Below are 21,758 nucleotides of genomic sequence, written 5' to 3' on the forward strand. Positions count from 1 at the left end.
GTTCTTATTAACCCTTTACAGTTTCCTTTCACTTTAAGTTTCCTAGTACTTCTACCAAAACTCGTCATTATAATATTCTCGTATAATATTCACTATTCTCGTTCAAGATTCTTCAATCACTTGCAAATAACATGTTTCTTCGTTTCATGGAATACATGTTTGAAATAAAAATATTATAAAATGAGACAGCTTAAATCGGACGATTCCTTTCTCGAGTTTTGCGCTTACCAAAACATTTGGCGATTCATTCTTATTTATATAGACATCAAACATGAAATGGACTAACAACGCTTATCGCGATGTAATTGTAGAACATATGAGAATACAATTTTCCGCGTTTTCCCATTTTCCTTCAGTGTTTTCCGAAAATATTCATCTGTAATGTTTGATTCCAGAGAAGGGAGGAGTGTCATACCATCATAGGAAGGTTTATTGTACTTTAAAATCCTCACATTCCAATTCTGGATCCATTTGTTGATTAGTTCTCGAGTTATGCAAAAATTAGAGTTTCATTTGTATGGGAGCCCCTTTCCTCTATCGAGAGGAGGAGGAGTAGTGTCGAATCACTATAGAAACATTCACTGTCCTCTAAAACCCTCACATGCGAAATTTGGTTCCATTTGTTTAATTAGTTCTTTTTTTTATCCCATTTATTTATTTAAGGCTCATTAGCATTTTAGCTGTAACAGAGCCGAATTTTAAGCGTGTACATGTCACATGGTTATCATATCTATAATTAGCACATTACACAGTTGCCATTCGCCAGTATTCCTTCTATACCATTACATATGGTACATTCACACAGTAGCCATTTAGGCGTAAGGGTATTCTTTCTGTTCTTCCATTATCCAGTTGGACCACCGGACAGCGGAGACAGTTGATTGATCATTGTTGAGTTATTTATAGAACAGTAGCCCGATGTTTCTTGCAGAGCAGAGCAGTTGTATGGATGAATCGATCTTATTTCGACCGTGGATCGATTTCCATCGCTGATGATTGTTGCGTGGACGTAGCTATTCTGTAACAACACAAAGATGGTCAATGAGGGCCTTGAGTTTTGAACACAAGATCGATCGCTTACTAAGTGAACGCGCAACCAATGTGGCTACGGAGACCCCCTAATTAGGTCTCGAGTTATGCATAAATTTGTGTTTCATTTGTATGGCTGCCGCTCTTTAGAGAGCGGGGAGGAGTGTCGAAACATTTCGTGCCACCAAAAACCTCCACATGCATCATTTGGTGCCGTTTACTTGATTGATTCTTCAGTTATGCAAAAAAAAACCCTTCCGCGCTTCGGTAGGAGGAGGAGTGTCCAATCACCATAGAAATTTTTATTGCCCCCTAAAATCTCCATATGCCAAATTTGGTTTCATACGCTTGATTAGTTTTCGAATTATGCAGAAATTTGTGTTTCTTTTGTATGCCAGCCCAACATCCTCTCCAGACCCCATCGATCGGTTCAGTAATTTCCGAGTCCATAGAAATGAGAAAAACAAGCAGACAGACAGAAATCCATTTAATAGTTCGGCTGAAAAGTTTATAAGGTTGACGTCTAGATGGCGCCTTGCAAAAATCTACTTGACTATCACAAAGCACCATTGGTAATTGTCTTATGTTACATTGGTGAGTTTTTTTTTCTTTATATCATACACACATATCACAGGAGGCATCTCGTCTAGGATCACAGAGGGCGGTTATCATCATATATCGTTCCACTTCGGTATCTTTTATCTGATACGCACCATCCAACGACTGTTTACCATCCTTCTGCCATCATCACTCGATGAACACTAGTGGAGTTAACATACAATACCCAACAACCAAACAAAACGGCCCTTTTCAGGGCCACCATATCATTATCAAAGAGTTTAACGATGTAATTCTTCAAACATATCCAAAACCCAAAAGGCAGACAATCGGATATCCCCGTCCGGGATATCTTAGGTAGCCGTGATCCTGATCTTCTGCTTCATCTATACCTGTTCCTCAGAAACGCCGATGTCAACGTTTAATGATGTTTCCTTCGTTGTGTCCCTGTTTCATATCCCTCCTATCCGATCTATAAACTTTTACTTAGTCGCGGCAATACATACACACACTCTTTACAGATACACGGGCCAAAGGTTGTGCAGTCCACTGATCATTCAACAAGAGCCAAAGGTTGTACCGCTTATGACAACTCTACACGAGCTGATGTTTGCGCCGGCTAGTGACCATTCTATACTGGATTCCTCGAGTCGAGAAGACGCACCACGCTAGTACAGACTAGGGGGCGTTGCTGATTAATGGTCAGCTGCATCCCAAAAGGAAGTATCCCGTGTCGGGCACAGGTACAGAGCATTGGAGACAGCAACATCACAATTACGAAAACACTTGTAATACTAACCTCGAGCCAACCGCGAGTAATCGGTTACATATTACTAACATAGTTATAAGGCAAACATTGTCGAAATATTGAACTCCCGGCCCCGTCAGGTTGACGCCATATGAGCCTTAATAAAAATATATATTTTGGATAAAAAAAAAATATCCAAAACCAACAGATCGTCTAACGGAATCCTACGTCAACTATGCGGTCGTGTCTCGGACACAACCCTCCTGTGACTTTTTCATCAAATATGATCGTTTCCTGAGAAATTCTTTTTTTAAATTTATTTTTGTCATATGAATGGAGTTTCTGACATTAAGGGGATGAATCAAAAATTAAATCCTTTTTTATAATCAACTAGCTGACCCGGCAAACTTCGTTCAAATATTTACGTTTTCTTAATATACGAACGTTCGACGTTCTTATTAACCCTTTACAGTTTCCTTTCACTTTAAGTTTCCTAGTACTTCTACCAAAACTCGTCATTATAATATTCTCGTATAATATTCACTATTCTCGTTCAAGATTCTTCAATCACTTGCAAATAACATGTTTCTTCGTTTCATGGAATACATGTTTGAAATAAAAATATTATAAAATGAGACAGCTTAAATCGGACGATTCCTTTCTCGAGTTTTGCGCTTACCAAAACATTTGGCGATTCATTCTTATTTATATAGACATCAAACATGAAATGGACTAACAACGCTTATCGCGATGTAATTGTAGAACATATGAGAATACAATTTTCCGCGTTTTCCCATTTTCCTTCAGTGTTTTCCGAAAATATTCATCTGTAATGTTTGATTCCAGAGAAGGGAGGAGTGTCATACCATCATAGGAAGGTTTATTGTACTTTAAAATCCTCACATTCCAATTCTGGATCCATTTGTTGATTAGTTCTCGAGTTATGCAAAAATTAGAGTTTCATTTGTATGGGAGCCCCTTTCCTCTATCGAGAGGAGGAGGAGTAGTGTCGAATCACTATAGAAACATTCACTGTCCTCTAAAACCCTCACATGCGAAATTTGGTTCCATTTGTTTAATTAGTTCTTTTTTTTATCCCATTTATTTATTTAAGGCTCATTAGCATTTTAGCTGTAACAGAGCCGAATTTTAAGCGTGTACATGTCACATGGTTATCATATCTATAATTAGCACATTACACAGTTGCCATTCGCCAGTATTCCTTCTATACCATTACATATGGTACATTCACACAGTAGCCATTTAGGCGTAAGGGTATTCTTTCTGTTCTTCCATTATCCAGTTGGACCACCGGACAGCGGAGACAGTTGATTGATCATTGTTGAGTTATTTATAGAACAGTAGCCCGATGTTTCTTGCAGAGCAGAGCAGTTGTATGGATGAATCGATCTTATTTCGACCGTGGATCGATTTCCATCGCTGATGATTGTTGCGTGGACGTAGCTATTCTGTAACAACACAAAGATGGTCAATGAGGGCCTTGAGTTTTGAACACAAGATCGATCGCTTACTAAGTGAACGCGCAACCAATGTGGCTACGGAGACCCCCTAATTAGGTCTCGAGTTATGCATAAATTTGTGTTTCATTTGTATGGCTGCCGCTCTTTAGAGAGCGGGGAGGAGTGTCGAAACATTTCGTGCCACCAAAAACCTCCACATGCATCATTTTGTGCCGTTTACTTGATTGATTCTTCAGTTATGCAAAAAAAACCCCTTCCGCGCTTCGGTAGGAGGAGGAGTGTCCAATCACCATAGAAATTTTTATTGCCCCCTAAAATCTCCATATGCCAAATTTGGTTTCATACGCTTGATTAGTTTTCGAATTATGCAGAAATTTGTGTTTCTTTTGTATGCCAGCCCAACATCCTCTCCAGACCCCATCGATCGGTTCAGTAATTTCCGAGTCCATAGAAATGAGAAAAACAAGCAGACAGACAGAAATCCATTTAATAGTTCGGCTGAAAAGTTTATAAGGTTGACGTCTAGATGGCGCCTTGCAAAAATCTACTTGACTATCACAAAGCACCATCTTTCAATGGATGCGTGTCATAATTTGACAGCAATCGGACGACTGGTTCGTGAGTAAAAAAACATATAAAAATGTTATTGTGAAAATTCCTAAAAAAAGGACAAGCACCAGCTGCAAGCGGAAGTTCGAGTAGAAAACAAAGAAATAAAAGTAATAAAAGTAAAAAAAGTAATACAAATAAAAGTGAAGTATAAAAATAGACTGGGAATGGAGAAAAATAAGAGGAACTTTCGAAATTGGGTGCCACTAAGAATTATATACAATTTAATGAAGGATATACAGGTTCCGTTATAAGCAAATAACATTCAAATACAACAAATCGATTCGTATGGCCATAATTAATAAACAATAAATTTTTGAAAAAAATATATTTACCATTCAAAAGTGTTTTATTTATTAAAGAAAATATAATTAGTTGTTTCATCTGCGACTCGCTCCATGAACACAATGCAAATTCCGTTTTGAAGCAAGTCGTGACTGGCGATAGAAATGTAGAATGAAGACAACAATGTAAAGTGACAAAAAAGCTTGAGGCTCCCTGTATTATGAGCTGTGACTAAACAACTAGTCGATAAATTCTCGCAAGTACTGCTCGCAACTGGACATATTGAAGGCAGCGATCTAGGAAAAATAGCCAGAATTAGTCAATGAGGCAGGCGTCGTGTTCCATCAGGGCAACGCCAGTTCGTCTTTTTGACAACACGACAAATTATTTTGAAGTCTGGCTGAGAGGTGTTATCCCACCAGCTAAACTAATAGGCTCTTGTACCTTCAAATTATCACAGCTCTAGGTAACTGCAAAGACCTATGGACTGCATAAAACAGCATAAAATACCTTGAACAAATTTCACGAAAAAGCTAACATGTTCTGGGAGGATAGAATTTTTGAGCTGCGTGAATCATAGCGAAAATTTTGGATCAAAACTGTGCAAATAAAATTGAATAAATGTACGAGGGTAGTCCGATAAGTACTTAGCCTCCAAAACAGACAAAAATTTTAGAAAAGCAACGATTTATTTCTCAACATAGCGCCTGATCACGAACGTCACTTCACGGTGAAAACGGAATGAAATGCATACAAATTGCATACAATTCATTTCGTTTTCACCGTGAAGTGACGTTCGTGATCAGACCCATAGTCTCCTTTTAGCTCGATACACTTGACCCTGCGATGCTCCAACTTCTTTAATCCATCTGAAAAATACGTTTTCTCGAGCTCTGCAAAGTAGGCCTCCGTGGCGGCGATGACCTCCTCATTCGACTCAAATTTCTGCCCGGCGAGTGACTTTTCCAAGTTTGGAAACAAAAAAAAATCGCACGGGGCCAAATCTGGAGAATTCGGTGGATGGGGCAGCAGTTCGTAATGCAATTCGACAAATTTGGTTGCGGCGACGGCCAAATTTCCATTTTTCTTATTTTTCTAAAAGTCGTCCGAGTCCGATGCGGCTGAAATTTTGACAGTAGCCGTTTACGAGAATGTACTACACGATAAGTAATCTCTCTTGCGATATTGACACCATTGGGCGATGAAGCTAAGTACTCATCGGACCGTCCTCGTATGTCTGCTTATAAAAATGATGCATATGTTTTTCCAAAAATCGATACGAACTTTCCGGACAACCTGTTATGGGCTATTCTGATTTCTTCCTGATTTTAGTTTTCATTCTTCCTGATTTTTAAAAATTATAGTCGGCAACTCTGCCATCGATCAGTAAAATAGATCGACGTAAAACAGAGCTCGAATGGTAACGAAATGATTCCAACCCAGAAACTATCCTATTGTTAATTCCCGGAAGTGAATTAGCGCAGAGTCGAGAAAAAATGCAGAATCGCATCAATATAATTATCATATAGGGGAAAAGCGGTTAAAATGAACTCCCTAAGGAATATTCCCATTTACTTCGTCCGCATACTGCTACAATTTCCATTCTTCGAAGAATATTATAGTTTAACTAACTTTTGTTCAAGATATCAAATGGTTTTCATTATAAAAAATAAAAATAGTACATTTTAAAAGAAAATAAGATGTAAAATCGAGCATTCTTTTATCGTGCGGTTAAAATGATCACATGATGAACAATTATACTTATCATGCTAAATGGGATAAATTTATGCGTTGTTCCTTATCTAAATTTGTTTAAATCATTATTGAAATAGCAGGTACATGTATGAATCAAGCTGAGCTTATTCAGCTAGAGTAGTAATTAGAATTTTCTCATAATACGTGCGAGAAAGTAGTAAGAAACACATAACGCTTCACATATTGAGGTTTGTTTTTTGTCGAGGTGGCATATTTTTTCAGGGTCAAAGCCACAAAAGGATCTCTTGATGAGCAATATTTGATGAGGTGGATCAGCTACGGAAAACATGACATTGTTAGTCATTATCCAGTGGTGGCTCAGTTTGCCCCAAACAACAAAGTAATTTCGAATGCGAAATAATCACTAAAACCAAACAAAATATCTGTTTACCTCTCATTGAATATGTGAACAGTTGTTCAAACTGATGATTTGTCGAAGATATCAGGCCGAATAATTGAAATTTCACGGGAAATTCCTTAAATACGATGCGCACAAAATTACATCAAAATGGCTACCGTGAGAGAAATTTCTGTTTTATTTATTATGTTCTACATTTGACTGCTTCATGCATAACAGAGTGTCGTAAACAGCTTCAAATGTTCTAAGAATATGATAATGAAGAAGTATCGATTTGTTTTAGTTAAATTATCGAAGTTTGAGCACTGGTTTATTTTACCAACCCTGTTCATTTTAACCTCATTTCCCCTACTACCAAACGAGCGTTTCCGTGAAGCAAAACGTCACTGACCTCTTCCATTTTTCTATTTTTTTTTCAGCTGGTCTCGGCAAACCCAAATCAACGCAATTGGCGCGGCATTTTGATAGCCCTGCTTGTGATAATCATCGTCCTAGCACTGATTGTGACATCTGTGGTAAGTAAATGGGGTCCAGCTTTGTGGCATTATTTTGAACAGATTATGTATATGTAATAGAATAAGGAAGGCTTGAATGAGGGACCGAAAATATGTATGCTTTGGCTTCTCGAACTATGCACATGGAACGTATTGAGTTTTTCTGGTTCATTTGTTTATTTGAGCTTTCCTTTTGATATTTGGAATATATTATAAGGGATGGAAAGTGAATTTCATATTGCGTTTAGTTCCAATTAATCCATATTATACCGTTAATTTCCTTGGATGGTTCCCGACACTGACATCTCCACTTTTAGTGGGTCGCTCTTGTTGATCCATGGATGTTGGACGACCTGTCCGATGCTAGCTCTGGCAACAACATCCGGCTCTATGAGACAGTCTATCAAATCTAGAATCGTTGGGTTTAGTTTGACCCCCTCCGGATAAAAGTACTGTTTCCGTTCCTGTCGCGTGATTGTTTCCAGAATATTAGTTTCATCGAAAGGCATCGTTTCAGTCAGCATGATGAACAACACGCAACCCAACGACCACATATCGCCCCGCTTCGGATCATATCGAATTCCTTTGAGGATCTCCGGAGCGGCGTATGCCACCGAACCGCAAAATGTCGCACTAAGCTGTTCGATTGTGACCTCATTGGAGCATTTTTTCGAAAATGTGAAATCTGACAACTTGACATGTGTTGGACTTGCGAGCAGCACATTCTCGCACTTTATGTCCCTATGGCAGAAGCCGTTTGTGTGCATGTAATTCACGGCGGATACCAATTGGTGGAAAAACAATCGAGCCTTCGATTCTGACAATTTGCCTCGTTCTTGAATTCGTTGCAGTAAATCCCCATGGTGGCAATGATCCATGAAGATACACACAAATGGACCGAATTCAAACACCGAATGCACCGAGATAATGTTTGGGTGATTCAGTGCAATCATTGTTTTGATTTCTCCCGGCAGAAAATGAGAATGTTGCATTGAGCACTGCTTGCGATCGATAATCTTGCAAGCTCTGCGCTCGGCAAACTGTTGGCCACTTTTTCGAAACTCCGAGTAGTACACTTTGGAGTAAGAGCCCTCTCCAATGGTTTTTCCGATGTAATAGCCCCGATTCGATAGCTGCTTTTTGACCTTCAAAACGTTTCAGAATGATAGATGTTAATAGAAACCAAGCATTTCGATTCATATCCAAAGAATCTCACCTCCGCTCGAGTCCAGTGACTTTCGGAGTAAAGAACTTTATCCACTGACTTTGAAAATTTATCCATCCTGTTCAATCAATACTAGAAATTTGAACTATCCTTACCAAAATGAATATTTTTTTCTAATTCTTTATCGAAATCCGATTGACACCAGAATTCACACCAAGCCTACTAAGTTGGATTATTCATGCAAAAAGAATGGACTGCGATAGATAAATTTCAGAGAACATGGAATTCTTTTTTTTTAATGTAGAAACAGTGTACAAGACACGACCGCATTGTTGACGTAGGTCTACGAGATTATTCCATCCAATTTGGTTGTTTATTCCTTCGTTTGTGTGTGAGAAGTTGTTCATTATACTGATCCGGATAGTATGACATTTCCATTAAAATTCTTGGTTAGAATATCACTTTTGTCTTCAGAAAAATTTTAGTACTATCAATTTCATGAAATTTTGCTGAAAATACATAATTTCTATCACTTAGTCCTTCAGAGATATAACTGTTTTTCTGGGATGAATACTTTAAAACTAGTCGTTTGACTTAAGTTCTACTCAAATTACATAATATCAACTAAAAATCTTCCACAAAGTTTTAAATGAGATTAAAATACATAATTTTTATGAAGACACCAACCGATTTTAATGACACTGTAGCGATGTACTGTGCAGGGCCATACAATTTCACTTCAATTGACACATCCTCAATAATGAGCCTATCGACTTTCAATTTGCTGCAAACTCCTGCAGACTGAAAATAGTGCTTCACACGCAATAAAGAGAATATCACTTCTCTTTCATACAGTCTCGATTCGCATCACATTCCGTTTATTTGATTATTCACACCGAAGCGAAGTTATCAAATGAAAATGAAAGGTTTTTATTACTAATGAAAATGACGATGTGAAAGAATGTGCAGTATGCTAGCAGATGTAATCAGTTGTCGTCGCTGGTTGTAAGACTAATTTGCCTTCATAGTTCTCTTATAACCGTTTCGTCGTTTGTCTGCTCTCAGCCACCACAGCGAGGAAGCATACTAATCTTGTACTTTATGCAACAATATATTAGTTCACGCTTTTTTTGAAAGAACTTGAATATCTAGTAAATATGTTCGCGAATCCAGACGGTGCTCCTATGAATAATATATAACGGTACTCAGTATAAATAAAATATGCTTGAGGAAAGGCGTAACGAAAAATCCCACGTGTAGCGACAAAGAGCATTGTTCTGTATTTTAACAAGTTGACTACCACGTCAGTCACCGGTGACAGACATCCAGTTTTCGCTCAGACTTCGTCAGTCACCGGTGACAGACATCCAGTTTTCGCTCAGACTTCGTCAGTCACCGGTGACTGACAGTATAACATATGATAATAAAGGTAACCAGCGGCGTAGTGCAGGGAAGGGGGGGGGGCGGTTCGCCCCTACTCACAACCATAATAATTATATTGTTTCGAAAAAAATCTTTCAAAATTTTGAATGAACATGAATCTCCATTGTTCATTTCATAGAGGCTTTACACTTGAAAGTTCATCCACCTTTGCTCAGTGATTGGATTTAGTTTTTAGTGAGAAATTTCAAAATCGGAATGTTCATTTAAAAGAATAATTCTTTGGTTCGCTTTGCATGGGAGAAAGATTAATTTTACGACTGAGCTAACGACTGATTTACGAGTAAAAACATCCGCTATCCAACGGAGAGTGACGGTTCAGCTTTCATGAAGAGCCTTTTGCAATTTTCAACAACGCTCTTACCATGTCGAGTTCAAATAGAGGACTTTAGATTTTGTTGAGAAAACAAAACAAAAAAGCCGTATTCAAGGGTTTGTACTTTTCGAACTTAAGAGGACAGCACGCTTTGGATGAGAACTGATGAAGTAGTTTTCTCGTTTCGCAGTTTCAACTCATCACAAATGCTCCTGAGCCGCACAAGTGTGATGGTAAAATTATTGTCGCAAACTCAATGGAGTGCTTATTGTAATGTTGTGAAATCAATTTATGTGAACTACGTTGGGCTGATCACAGCAATTGAAGTTTTGTGAGATCCTTCCGAGAACTCGAATACTAGATCAAGTAAGTGCATGGACCCTTCTTCCAGCAGTTTTGGTTTTCACTTTCTCATGTTATCTGTACTTCTGGTGCGATGTACTACGTGAAAGAGCTAAGGGGCTGTCCACATACCACGTGGACAACTTTAGGGGGGATAGGGGTTACGAAAATGTCCACGCTTGTCCACGGTGAGGGGGAGGGGGTTTTGATAACGTTAAGTATTTTTTAAAGTAAAACATTCAAGTTAATAGTCAAAATTGAATGAGATCTGTTTTGTATTTACACGATTTTTTTGAATATCACGCCCACCCTGAGTACTCAGTATTCATCAATAAAAAGACTGAACTGCCTGAGAGTGCTGCTCGGTCAAACATCCATATTTTTTCATATGACTGAACTTCTTTCCTGAAATGTATATTCTGAAGGTAACGCACATGAACAAGGATCCATCAATTTATTCCAATCGATAATAGAGGGCCATTAAATCCGTCAGGATAAAGACACCCAATAACACAGAGAATGTTGTATTTTTTGTAGTACATATTAAAAATCACGACTCAAGTGCGGGTTGAATTTAGCTTTTGCTCTTGATGACAAAACTGTTTGGTTTTTGTTCGAGAACTCTCAAGGATTTCTGAACATTGAAACGAACAACAAATTCTTCCATAAGTGTACGGGCCGTATCTCTGGAGATCTATTTCTTGCAATGATGTTGTTCTTCATTGATGTCTGGTAATTTTTGTAATACGCTTCTTTTGAGTTGTGTGGAAAGTTCATACTGCTACTGCTGATTAATTAAAAGAAAAGATTAATCCTTGATGCAAATGAATTAATAGATTCGCTACAGATGTCGAAAATCACCGTTCATTAGAAACGAAACATCACGAAAAACATGCATGCAACATGCAAACATACAACAATCTATGGGCTACATATTAACCCATATTACGGAACCCGATCGGATTTGACATATCGTAATCCGAACGAAATAAACTTTTGCATTCTGCATTTCAAGGTTGCAACATTTGCACAATCCGATAGGATTTGACTCGATCAGATTAAGGGGGATAGAGACACGAATTTCGGACGTTTCTTTGAGCTCCGAAAAAGTAATACAAAAAATATTTTTACAATCCATTATATCACTATTTGTTTATCTATCTTTCAACAATAAAATAATAATTTTAACGGAAAAAATATATCCATAATTAGAAGCTGATCAAGCGAGGGGGTTTAAAAAAAAGTTGTGCCATGGCGTACACGATTCCAGCCATTATCTGAAACAAACAAATTGAACAGACAATGAACCTCGGACAAGTCAAAAACGTGTTTTTTGACAAAATGGCAGAAATTTGAACAAAAAAAATGCTGTTTAAAACATTTTTTTAAGTTTCTTGATTTTTTTAAAATAGTAAAGTTACGAAATTATGATTTTTTATAGGTTCATGCGATAGAGAGATGCCTACAGATTGTATTCATATAAACATAGATCGGATAAGTAGAACTTGAGATATCGTGTAAGCCAGTTTGAAAAAACATGTTTCGAGAAAAACGCGTTTGAAGTTAATTGTTATGTCCGTACTAGATAAGATATCGCAACACTAAAATGACTATAACTTGGTAAATAATGAGATTTTCGAAAAGTCTCTTCAATGGTATATTCTTAAATATCTGAATTAGAGAAATATGAAGAAAAAAAATGTTTTTTTTTTTCAAATTTCTAGACCAGAATACCCTTTTAAAGAACGCAACATTGTGCTAATTTCAAATCCGACCGGATTCCGGAATAAGGGTTTATTTTACCGAAAAACACTTGAAGGGACTTATCTCAATCTGCGATTCGTTTCATAAACGCGACGAAAATACATATTTGTAGCGAATTGTAAAGGGCAAATCATTCACAAGAATGTTGAGTTAAAAAAAATCTTAGCAAATGAATGGAACCCCGAAGCAGGGTTTCGCTTGAAGAAAGTTATGGTTGGATCTGGTAAGACTGGAAGAAAATCTGTATCATGAGGTTCTACCAACAAGTACTGCTAGCAGCTGAACGTATGAAAATCAACGATCCAGAACGCTTCTAGGGCACTTCTAAAACTCTACCCGCCTTACACACCAGATATTGCATCTACCGATTATTAACTGTTATGCTATGCAGTAAGTTGAAGTTCTTACAAGAATCTTAAGTTCTGAGAGGATTGAATTCTCAAGTTGCATGAAGGATGCTGAAATATTCAGGGAAAAAAACGGTGCACCTATGATCGAAAAGATGTATGTCTACAAAAATATGCTTTTGGTTTTTTCCTTAGATTCGGCACGAATTTTTCATTGTCTAATTTTTTGAAAACTCAAACAGCCAGCCAACTTTGATAAAAATACTTAAGAATAAGCTCACAATCGATATTGTAAAATGGATATGGAGATAACGTAAATGGAATTCGGAAGAAAATAATGAGCTCCCGAACAATGTTGAAAAAAAGGTACTCCTTTGAAATTTTGAAATCAATTCAAGCAAGACCCATGGTAGCAATATCTAACAATTAACTGAAAATGTTGATTTCTACGACTAAGTTTCGGACATGGACAGGCCGCAGCATTAATCCTGGACGATGCCAGTTATTAAACTGCATTGGAAGTATTACAATTCATTCTGTAAATTAAAATCAAAACACTCATAAAATAACCTTTTATTAGGTCGTATGAATAAAAAAAAGTATTCACTTATTCTGCCCGTTTCCAAGTAAAGTAAACTCTCCCAGTAATTACTTGAATCCGTATGAATAAAAGTTTACTTTACTTATTTCATTTTAGCGCATGTTCAAATTCGAACATAGTTTTTAATTTGTCAAACATCTGTCAACTGATTGTTTAGGTTTGGTTTCAGAACGTTTTTTTGAACAAAGCGTGTATTCGCGATGACAAAGGAATAGTGTCGATGTCTGGTGGCGACATTCAATTAGGGACCATAGTTTCGGTCCCAATCTCGTTAGTGTAATACCTATCAGATTAGAAGACACGAAGCCAGTTTTCAAATGTTAAAATTTGAATGAAAATTTCTACATCATGTTAATTAATTACTTAAAACAGTTATTTCCGATTTTTATTTAACCCTTTGTCTATACATTTCCAACATTGTTACTGAAACTTTTTATTATAATATAAAGTTGTCTGCAAAAACAATTTTCGTACAAGATTTTTTTCACCACCTGCAAAAAAAGCGTTCTTCATTTAAACAGAATGCTAATTTGGTATGGAAAGGTTATTTTTCATTCATAATTTGAATTTAAAAACGTGTTCATTCCGCCTGAAAATTAATCAATTTTTTTACGCTTCCCTAAACTAGTAAACGAAGCTCAATGCCATCAATCCAGATTGTTAACGTTTTTAACTTTAAGCGCAAGATAGCAGCAATAAACATAAATCGGATATAACATCAAAACGAATGAATGTTGTAGTAGTCATGCTACAATTTATAAATATTTTACGGAGGGTAGCCGTCTAAATAAAACGGACTGCTATATATCACATCTTGCACACAACGATGTGCATAAGTTGTACGCAATCGTTGTGTGGTTGGACGCAAGCGCAGCGAATCATGTTCCGTCACACATATACATTTCAAGGTTGAGTGGACGAGGTACCTCGCAATTGGGTCACTTATGCGCGGCTTAGCGAGAGTTCCGAGTCAGGTTTCGAGAGGCGATTCTGAAACTCGCGAGAAGGCTGACTCAACCTGACTCATGAGAGCGGACAATCGTTTCTTTGCTCTGTTTCGAACCGTGGGCTGGGGGAAGTTCGCGGATTTGAAAAGAACATTATTTGCTTTAGCAAATACAATTATTTGCTTTAGCAAAGAGGAGAACAATTATTTGCTTTAGCAAATATTGTTCTCCCGGGGGCAAAGATCGGGCAATGATTGTGTTCTGAGGAACTGAGGACTTTTGCTCGTCCATTCCGACCTGATTCGTGGAAGAGGCAAGAGTGCGCGTATTTTGTTTGTCGCGTCGCGGTGTGCTTCTGAATGTAAGCCATGTGCTGTGAAAAGGTTTTCTAGTTTAATTAGTTTGTTCTTTTGTTTTTTTAAGTTCAATATTAAGTATTTGATTAATATTGTTTATTGTGTGTGAGCAGTTTATGAAAACTTAAAAGGTAAAAACTGAATTTGGTTAGCATTCAAGGCATAAGATTAAATGCGTCGAACAGCCGTTCGATGGCTTTTTTGTTCGGATTTGAAACCTGCGGATTTAGGTAACGGCTGACCGGTTCAACAACTTCCGGTTGGAGCTCGGCGCACCGCATCATCATCATCATCATCAATAACCGCAGCGCATGTGGAGTGAAGATGAGTTCGGTCGCTGGTTACACACGATTATCCCTAAGGTTTCGACGAAAGCTTGGTTTAAGGGATTGAATGTAGGTCGTGATTTCATTCGCGTGATATCTCGGCTTATGTCCAATCACTACAACCTAAACGCGCATCTCTATCGCATTGGACTCGCAGCAAACAATCTTTGTGATTGTGGCGATGGCTACCACGACATCGAGCATATTGTCTGGTCGTGTATCCGGTTCCATGCTGGTCGCTCTCAGCTCTCTAGAGCACTGAGAGCAAAAGGCAGACAATCGGATATCCCCGTCCGGGATATCTTAGGTAGCCGTGATCCTGATCTTCTGCTTCATCTATACCTGTTCCTCAGAAACGCCGATGTCAACGTTTAATGATGTTTCCTTCGTTGTGTCCCTGTTTCGTATCCCTCCTATCCGATCTATAAACTTTTACTTAGTCGCGGCAATACATACACACACTCTTTACAGATACACGGGCCAAAGGTTGTGCAGTCTGATCATTCAACAAGAGCCAAAGGTTGTACCGCTCATGACAACTCTACACGAGCTGATGTTTGCGCCGGCTAGTGACCATTCTATCCTGGATTCCTCGAGTCGAGAAGACGCACCACGCTAGATATGGGGTACAGACTAGGGGACGTTGCTGATTAATGGTCAGCTGCATCCCAAAAGGAAGTATCCCGTGTCGGGCACAAGTACAGAGCATTGGAGACAGCAACATCACAATTACGAAAACACTTGTAATACTAACCTCGAGCCAACAGCGAGTAATCGGTTACATATTACTAACATAGTTATAAGGCAAACATTGTCGAAATATTCCCGGCCCCGTCAGGTTGACGCCATATGAGCCTTAATAAAAATATATATTCTGGATAAAAAAAAAAAAAAATCAATAACCGAACTTCTGACCTCGCGTGTCGGGTTGGAATCTCCCGACGTGAGCCCAATACTGTCGGAAGGGAGCTGCTACGTCATCACAGCGCTCCAGGCAGAGCCAGCCAACGCGTGAGTACCCTAACCCTATTTTTACATGCGCATGTGGGTGGGTACTCTTTTACATATGAATGAAGTGATCAAATATTTGCAGATGAATGAAAGCAATGCGGATTAATGGAACCGGTTCGTCGTTGATAGAAATTAGGAAAATAGAATAGGGAAATAAATGTTATAGGATAGGTTGAAGGAATAAATGTTTGGAGATGTAAATTAATTATTTGATGTAAAGGTTATTTGTTGTATTTGGAGAAACCCTTTCGAGCATCGCGTCGTGTTACGTTTATAGAGTTTTTCGTTGTACTCCAAGTGTGGACTGCTTGGGAGTCTCAGTCCATCTCGGCTCGTGCTTTCTGAAGCGATTGGGGAGGTGTAAATAGCCGGAGGAACCAGGGGAAGACGCATTGGTGTGCGTATCTGTGCCCTTGGTAGAATCTGCGGACTTCTCCCAGTCACCGTGTTGGAAACAGAGCAGAGAATCGGGAACGCGTACAGGTGTAGGTGTCAGGAAGGGTCAGCTTTTCGCGCATTTTGGGATCGATTCAAGAACCCGCCCTGAGGTCGGAATTCTTGCCGGGCAGACAGCGAGTGAGTGGCCCTCTTACGAGGTGGCGCTTAAGCCACTCACTTTGAATCCCGTGTGACGGAACCAGTAGCTGCGCTTCCAGCGCGCTACAATGTGTTTTCGGATCCAAAGTATGCTCATGAGCACACTTGATAATTACGAAGTATATACTTCATAAATGCTGTTTTATTCATACGAAATCAGCTAAACATCCATTTTTGAAAAGTAAATACTTAGTTCTTAATTTTATTCATACCAAACGTAATAAAAACTTAATCTCACTGCTCGACTGCTCGATTGAAGTAAAGTAAAGCTGAATTTTGTTTTTATTCATATGACCTATTATTATATCCTCAAATTTTAATTTCTTGGATTGGTAAATTTTTCATTAGAGTATGAAAGACTCAATGACAAGATATGTTTGGAGGGGTGCCACCCGCCCCGGTACAGTGGTACAGTGATTACAAAGGAAAAGTATGTCATTCTTGCTTACTAAATTATTCCAAAATGTGCACTTGTGCGTATCATTACTAAACGTCATTTATTTTGTCAGGATTTGAAGTATACGCACACCATTTTTCGGAGTCGGAAACTCTCGGATACATCACTTTTTATGCCAATTTTTGCAGCGCCATTTATTTCATATTTTACCCTTTTTCTTCATACTTCATCCACTGTTGATGATTATTTACAACATATTGATTTATTGACATATTGAACAATTCGACTTTTGTTTCTAGTTCGCTATCAAAGCTCAAATTTGAGTTAGTTGATGAAAGAAATCGGACTTTTTTCGATCATTGCTTTGCGAGCTAAATAATTATCAAAGGATCGGATGCTACAAGCAATCTTACGAAAAACAACCTTATTGCTGGCTCCTTGCATGTTGAAGTATGAAGGTTCAGAACAATGTTACCAATATCTATGTATATAAACATAGATTTCTGTCTGTCTGTCTGTCTGTCTTTCTGTCTTTCTGATTCTTATGAACTCGGAAACTACTGAACCGATCGACATGAAAATTTGTATGCAGTTATTTTTGGGACCGGAGAAGGTTCTTATGATAGATCGAGATATCTCCCTCCTCTCTAAAAGGGGGGCTGCCATACAAATGAAATACAAATTTCTGCATGACTCGAGCATTAATCCAGCAAACAAACCTAAATTTGTCATATGGTGGTTGAGGGGGTGTTATAAATATTTCTATGGTGGTTAGACATTCTTTCCCCCCTCTCAAAGGGGGGCTGGCATACAAATGAAATACATGTTTCTGCATAACTTAAGAACTAATCGAGCACACAGAACCAATTTCACATGTGGAGGTTTCAAAGGGCACGAAATGTTTCAATGGTGGTTTGACACTTCTTTCCCATCTCTAAGGAAAAGGGGGCTGCCATACAAATGAAACACAAACTTCTGCATAACTCGAGAACTAAGCAAATAAAAGGAGCCAAATTTGGAATGTGAGGGTTTTTGGGTACGAGAAAAAAAACTTGGAATGTAGAGTAAAATATTACACACATTTCAACCAAACATGATATTTAATTTATGAAATTTTCGGAAAACTCTGAAGGTAAATGGAAAAGTTCGGAAAATTCAATTACCATATGTTTTACAATTACATAGTGACACGCGTTGTGAATCCGTTTGATGTTTGCGCTAACGAAATTGACCTTTGTTCGAAAGTGGAAATTGGTTTTAATGTGATAAAATGCACTCCTATATCTTCTTCTATCTATATAAATAGAAATGGATCGCCGAATGTGTTGATGAGAACAAAACTCGAGGAAGGAATTGTCCGATTTAGGGCTGTCTTTATTCTATCATATTTTTTGTATCAAACATTTATTCCATGTGACGGAGAAACATGTTATTTGCAAGTGGTTGAAAAATGTTGAACGAGAATTGTGTCTGGAAATAATCTGATTTTATAATGACGAGTTTTGGTAGAATTACTAGGAATTTTATAGTAAAAGGTAATTTTCAAGGGTCGATTAAAAGAACTGTCGGAGTTGGCAGCCCCCTATGGATGATGCGCCACTGGCAAAATGCGAATTATGGCAAAGATATGTGTATGAGTGTATGTAAATAGAGAAGGCGATAGGGTAATTGTCAGTGTAATATTTTGTTATCTATAGAGTGATTGCTGTCTTTGAATTTCAAATGGTTGTGTAAATTAAATAGAAAGTATAGATTTAAATGAAATAATAGGAAATAGATATAGAGTTGAGAAAGGAAGTTAGTCTCAGTCCAGTAGTCAATCCGTTCACATGTAAAAATAAATGTACTTCCTGGTAATAAATCCGTGTAGTTTGTCAAGTACCAAGCGTTTTTAATTGTTGGTTCGAAAGTGAAATTGTGATAAATTCCCTGAGCTATCGTTGGTGGATCGGGTCGATCCAGACATTGGTCCTTCGAACCGGATCATCGGTGCCATTCTACAAGACTGGAAATCAACTTCAATCGGAACGGGTAATCGGTGACACTCTACAAGGCCGGAAGTCAACTCCAATCGGAAATTCGGAAGACAATTGAGGAATTGTCCATCGATTCTATTGTTATCACTGGGAGAGCAATAGACCCAAAAGAATTGCTTTGTGGATAGCATTCTTTCTTCAAGGATCACCGTTGGCCAAGGGAGGACTATCGTGTGTGGACAGGATACTGAACGAGGACAGGATTACAGTTTCTCCAGGTAAAAAATCTACGTTCAGTATATGTCCAGCCGAATTAGGAAGACAAAATACTTACACCAATATTTCGTCGTTTCTACAACCATTCTGAACCGATTTGGAGCATCTGTTGGAACATCAAGCGACAACTGCTGAGCTGTGCGTTTATTGCTGTGGACCCATACAACCGATCTGGAACCCTGGTACAAGGCAAACCAACCAACCCCATAAGTGAGACGGAGAGGAGGAGCCGTAAATTGTTGCCCAGGTTAGTGCATTTTACTGCAGTATATGCTAGCCGAAGCTATCTTCAGAAAATACACGTTTTTGATTGAGTTTTATACCCTCTTCGACTGACTTCTCACACGTATCCCTGGTATTGCAATTGAGTTGCGATATTCCTGAAATTTGGTCAATTTGGCAAGCGAATAGTTTCGCTGGAATTCCATTGAGTGACGTCATTCTTCAGTTTCGCATTCTGCATTGGGTTCAACTGTTTTTCTGTAAGGTCAGTTATACAGTATATGCCTAGCGAAGCTAGGATATTGCAGAATTCTACACCAGTTCCCTTTTAATTTACCGGATTCACAAAACGCTGAGGTAAAATGCCGCCTACATCCAGTTCCACCGCAAAGAAGGCGCCATCATTGAAGCAATTGGTTATTAAATTGAAAGAAATCCAAGCAACGTTCAGCGATATTTGGATATTTGTTGAGACGTTCAAAGAAGAGACATCCGCCAGCCAAGTGAACGTGCGCCTACAGAAGCTTGATGATCTTTGGGAGAGATTTGGAGAGACATTGGTTGATGTCAAATCACACGATGATTTTGTAGAAGAAGGAGATTCTTATCAGAAAGAACGACAGGAGTTTAGTGAGCGTTATTACTTTGCTAAATTCTTCCTGATGGATAAGGCTAAAGATAGACAGGAGCCAGGTTTTCTAGATCAGTCCGTTCGTGGCCACGATGCATCTATGTTGGGAACGCTAGATCACGTGCGCCTTCCGCAAATTAAATTGCAAACGTTCAATGGGAACATCGAGGAATGGTACAGCTTTAGAGATCTTTTCACTTCTCTTATACATCTCAAATCGGATCTTCCGGAGGTGGAAAAATTCCATTACTTGAAGGGTTGTCTTCAAGGAGAAGCGAAAGCGCTGATAGATGCCTTGCAAATCACGAAGGCTAACTATCAAATCGCTTGGGATATGTTATTAAAGAGGTACAACAACAGCAAGCAATTGAAGAAGCTTCAAGTAAAATCACTCTTCAAGTTGCCCACACTCACCAAGGAATCTACTTCCGATTTGCAAGGTTTGCTAGAAGGTTTCCAGAGAATCGTACAAACATTGGACCAGGTTGTACAGCCCGGCGATTATAGAGACCTGTTGCTAGTGAACATTCTCACTTCTCGTCTCGATTCAACCACTCGAAGAGGATGGGAAGAATATTCGTCCACGAAAGAGCAAGACACCCTGCAGGACCTGACAGACTTTCTACAGCGACGTGTTCGTATCCTGGAGTCTCTACCGTCGAAGCCAGTAGATAAATTTGTGCATCAAATTCCACCCGCTGCCAAGCAGAAGCCATCCGTTCAGAGGACATCCTATAGCGCAGTACAAACCTTCAGTGGCTGTGTAGCGTGTGAGGGCCATCATCCACTATACCAATGTAGTACTTTTCAACGGATGTCAGTCGCAGAGAGAGATACGTTACTCCGTAAGCGTTCTCTTTGCCGAAATTGCTTCAGACATGGCCACCAAGCAAAGGAATGCCAATCCAAATATTCATGTCGACATTGCAAAGGGCGTCATCACTCATTGGTATGCTTCAAAACACAAAGAGAAGGAAACCCAAAATCAATATCAACGGCAACACCATGCGCTTCCACTTCCGGCGGTAATGAACCATCCACCTCGCAAATGGCTAACGTGGCAGCCACGGATTCATCCATTTCGAATACTGTCCAAAGATGTGCGTCGCAGGTTCTACTAGCAACAGCAATCGTTATCGTTGAAGATGATGAAGGTGTACGATTCCCAGCTCGAGCGCTTCTCGACTCCGGATCAGAAAGTAACTTCATTACTGAGAAATTAAGTCAGCGGCTTAGGGTACACCGAGACAGGGTAGACATTTCGGTGTTAGGAATTGGATCCCTAGCTTCAAATGCGAAGCAAAGAATAAGGGCGAAAATAAGGTCGCGTTTATCAAATTTTTCACGCGGAATGAACTTTTTGGTGCTCCCCAAGGTCACTGTTAACATTCCAACTGCTACAGTGGACACTACTGGATGGAAAATACCACAAGGAATCGAATTGGCCGATCCTTCCTTCCTCATATCCCAACCTGTTGATATCATACTCGGTATCGAATTCTTCTTCGACTTTTTCCATGGGGGAAGAAAGATAGCATTGGGTGATCACTTACCTGCCCTGAATGATTCAGTTTTCGGATGGGTGGTGTGTGGCGGTGCAACAGCTATTGGCCAGCCACTACACATAAATTGCAATGCATCGACTTCAAATAATTTAGAATCGCTTATGAAACAATTTTGGTCCTGTGAGGAAGTTGGTTCGACGTCAAACTATTCACCAGAAGAGG

General features: G+C 38.9%; 2 protein-coding genes across 3 annotated transcripts in view; one reads left to right on the forward strand and one right to left on the reverse strand.

Annotated features, from left to right (window-relative positions):
* LOC129774401 (inactive dipeptidyl peptidase 10) overlaps positions 1-21,758 on the forward strand; it is a 502,809-nt gene that overhangs the window by 324,074 nt on the left and 156,977 nt on the right. For both annotated transcript variants that reach the window (XM_055778134.1, XM_055778135.1), the window contains exon 3: positions 7,243-7,338. In XM_055778134.1, coding sequence (XP_055634109.1) covers positions 7,243-7,338 — 96 coding nt within the window. The remainder of the gene's footprint in view (positions 1-7,242; positions 7,339-21,758) is intronic.
* On the reverse strand, positions 7,498-8,684 carry LOC129774402 (testis-specific serine/threonine-protein kinase 3-like). Its single transcript, XM_055778136.1, has 2 exons — positions 8,534-8,684; positions 7,498-8,462 (listed from the first exon to the last, which is right to left on the reverse strand). The coding sequence occupies exons 1-2, from the start codon at positions 8,597-8,599 to the stop codon at positions 7,590-7,592; spliced, it is 939 nt and encodes a 312-aa protein (XP_055634111.1). The 5' UTR covers positions 8,600-8,684; the 3' UTR covers positions 7,498-7,589.

Source organism: Toxorhynchites rutilus, chromosome 3, assembly GCF_029784135.1.
Source record: "Toxorhynchites rutilus septentrionalis strain SRP chromosome 3, ASM2978413v1, whole genome shotgun sequence".
In the NCBI taxonomy this organism is placed as follows: domain Eukaryota; kingdom Metazoa; phylum Arthropoda; class Insecta; order Diptera; family Culicidae; genus Toxorhynchites; species Toxorhynchites rutilus.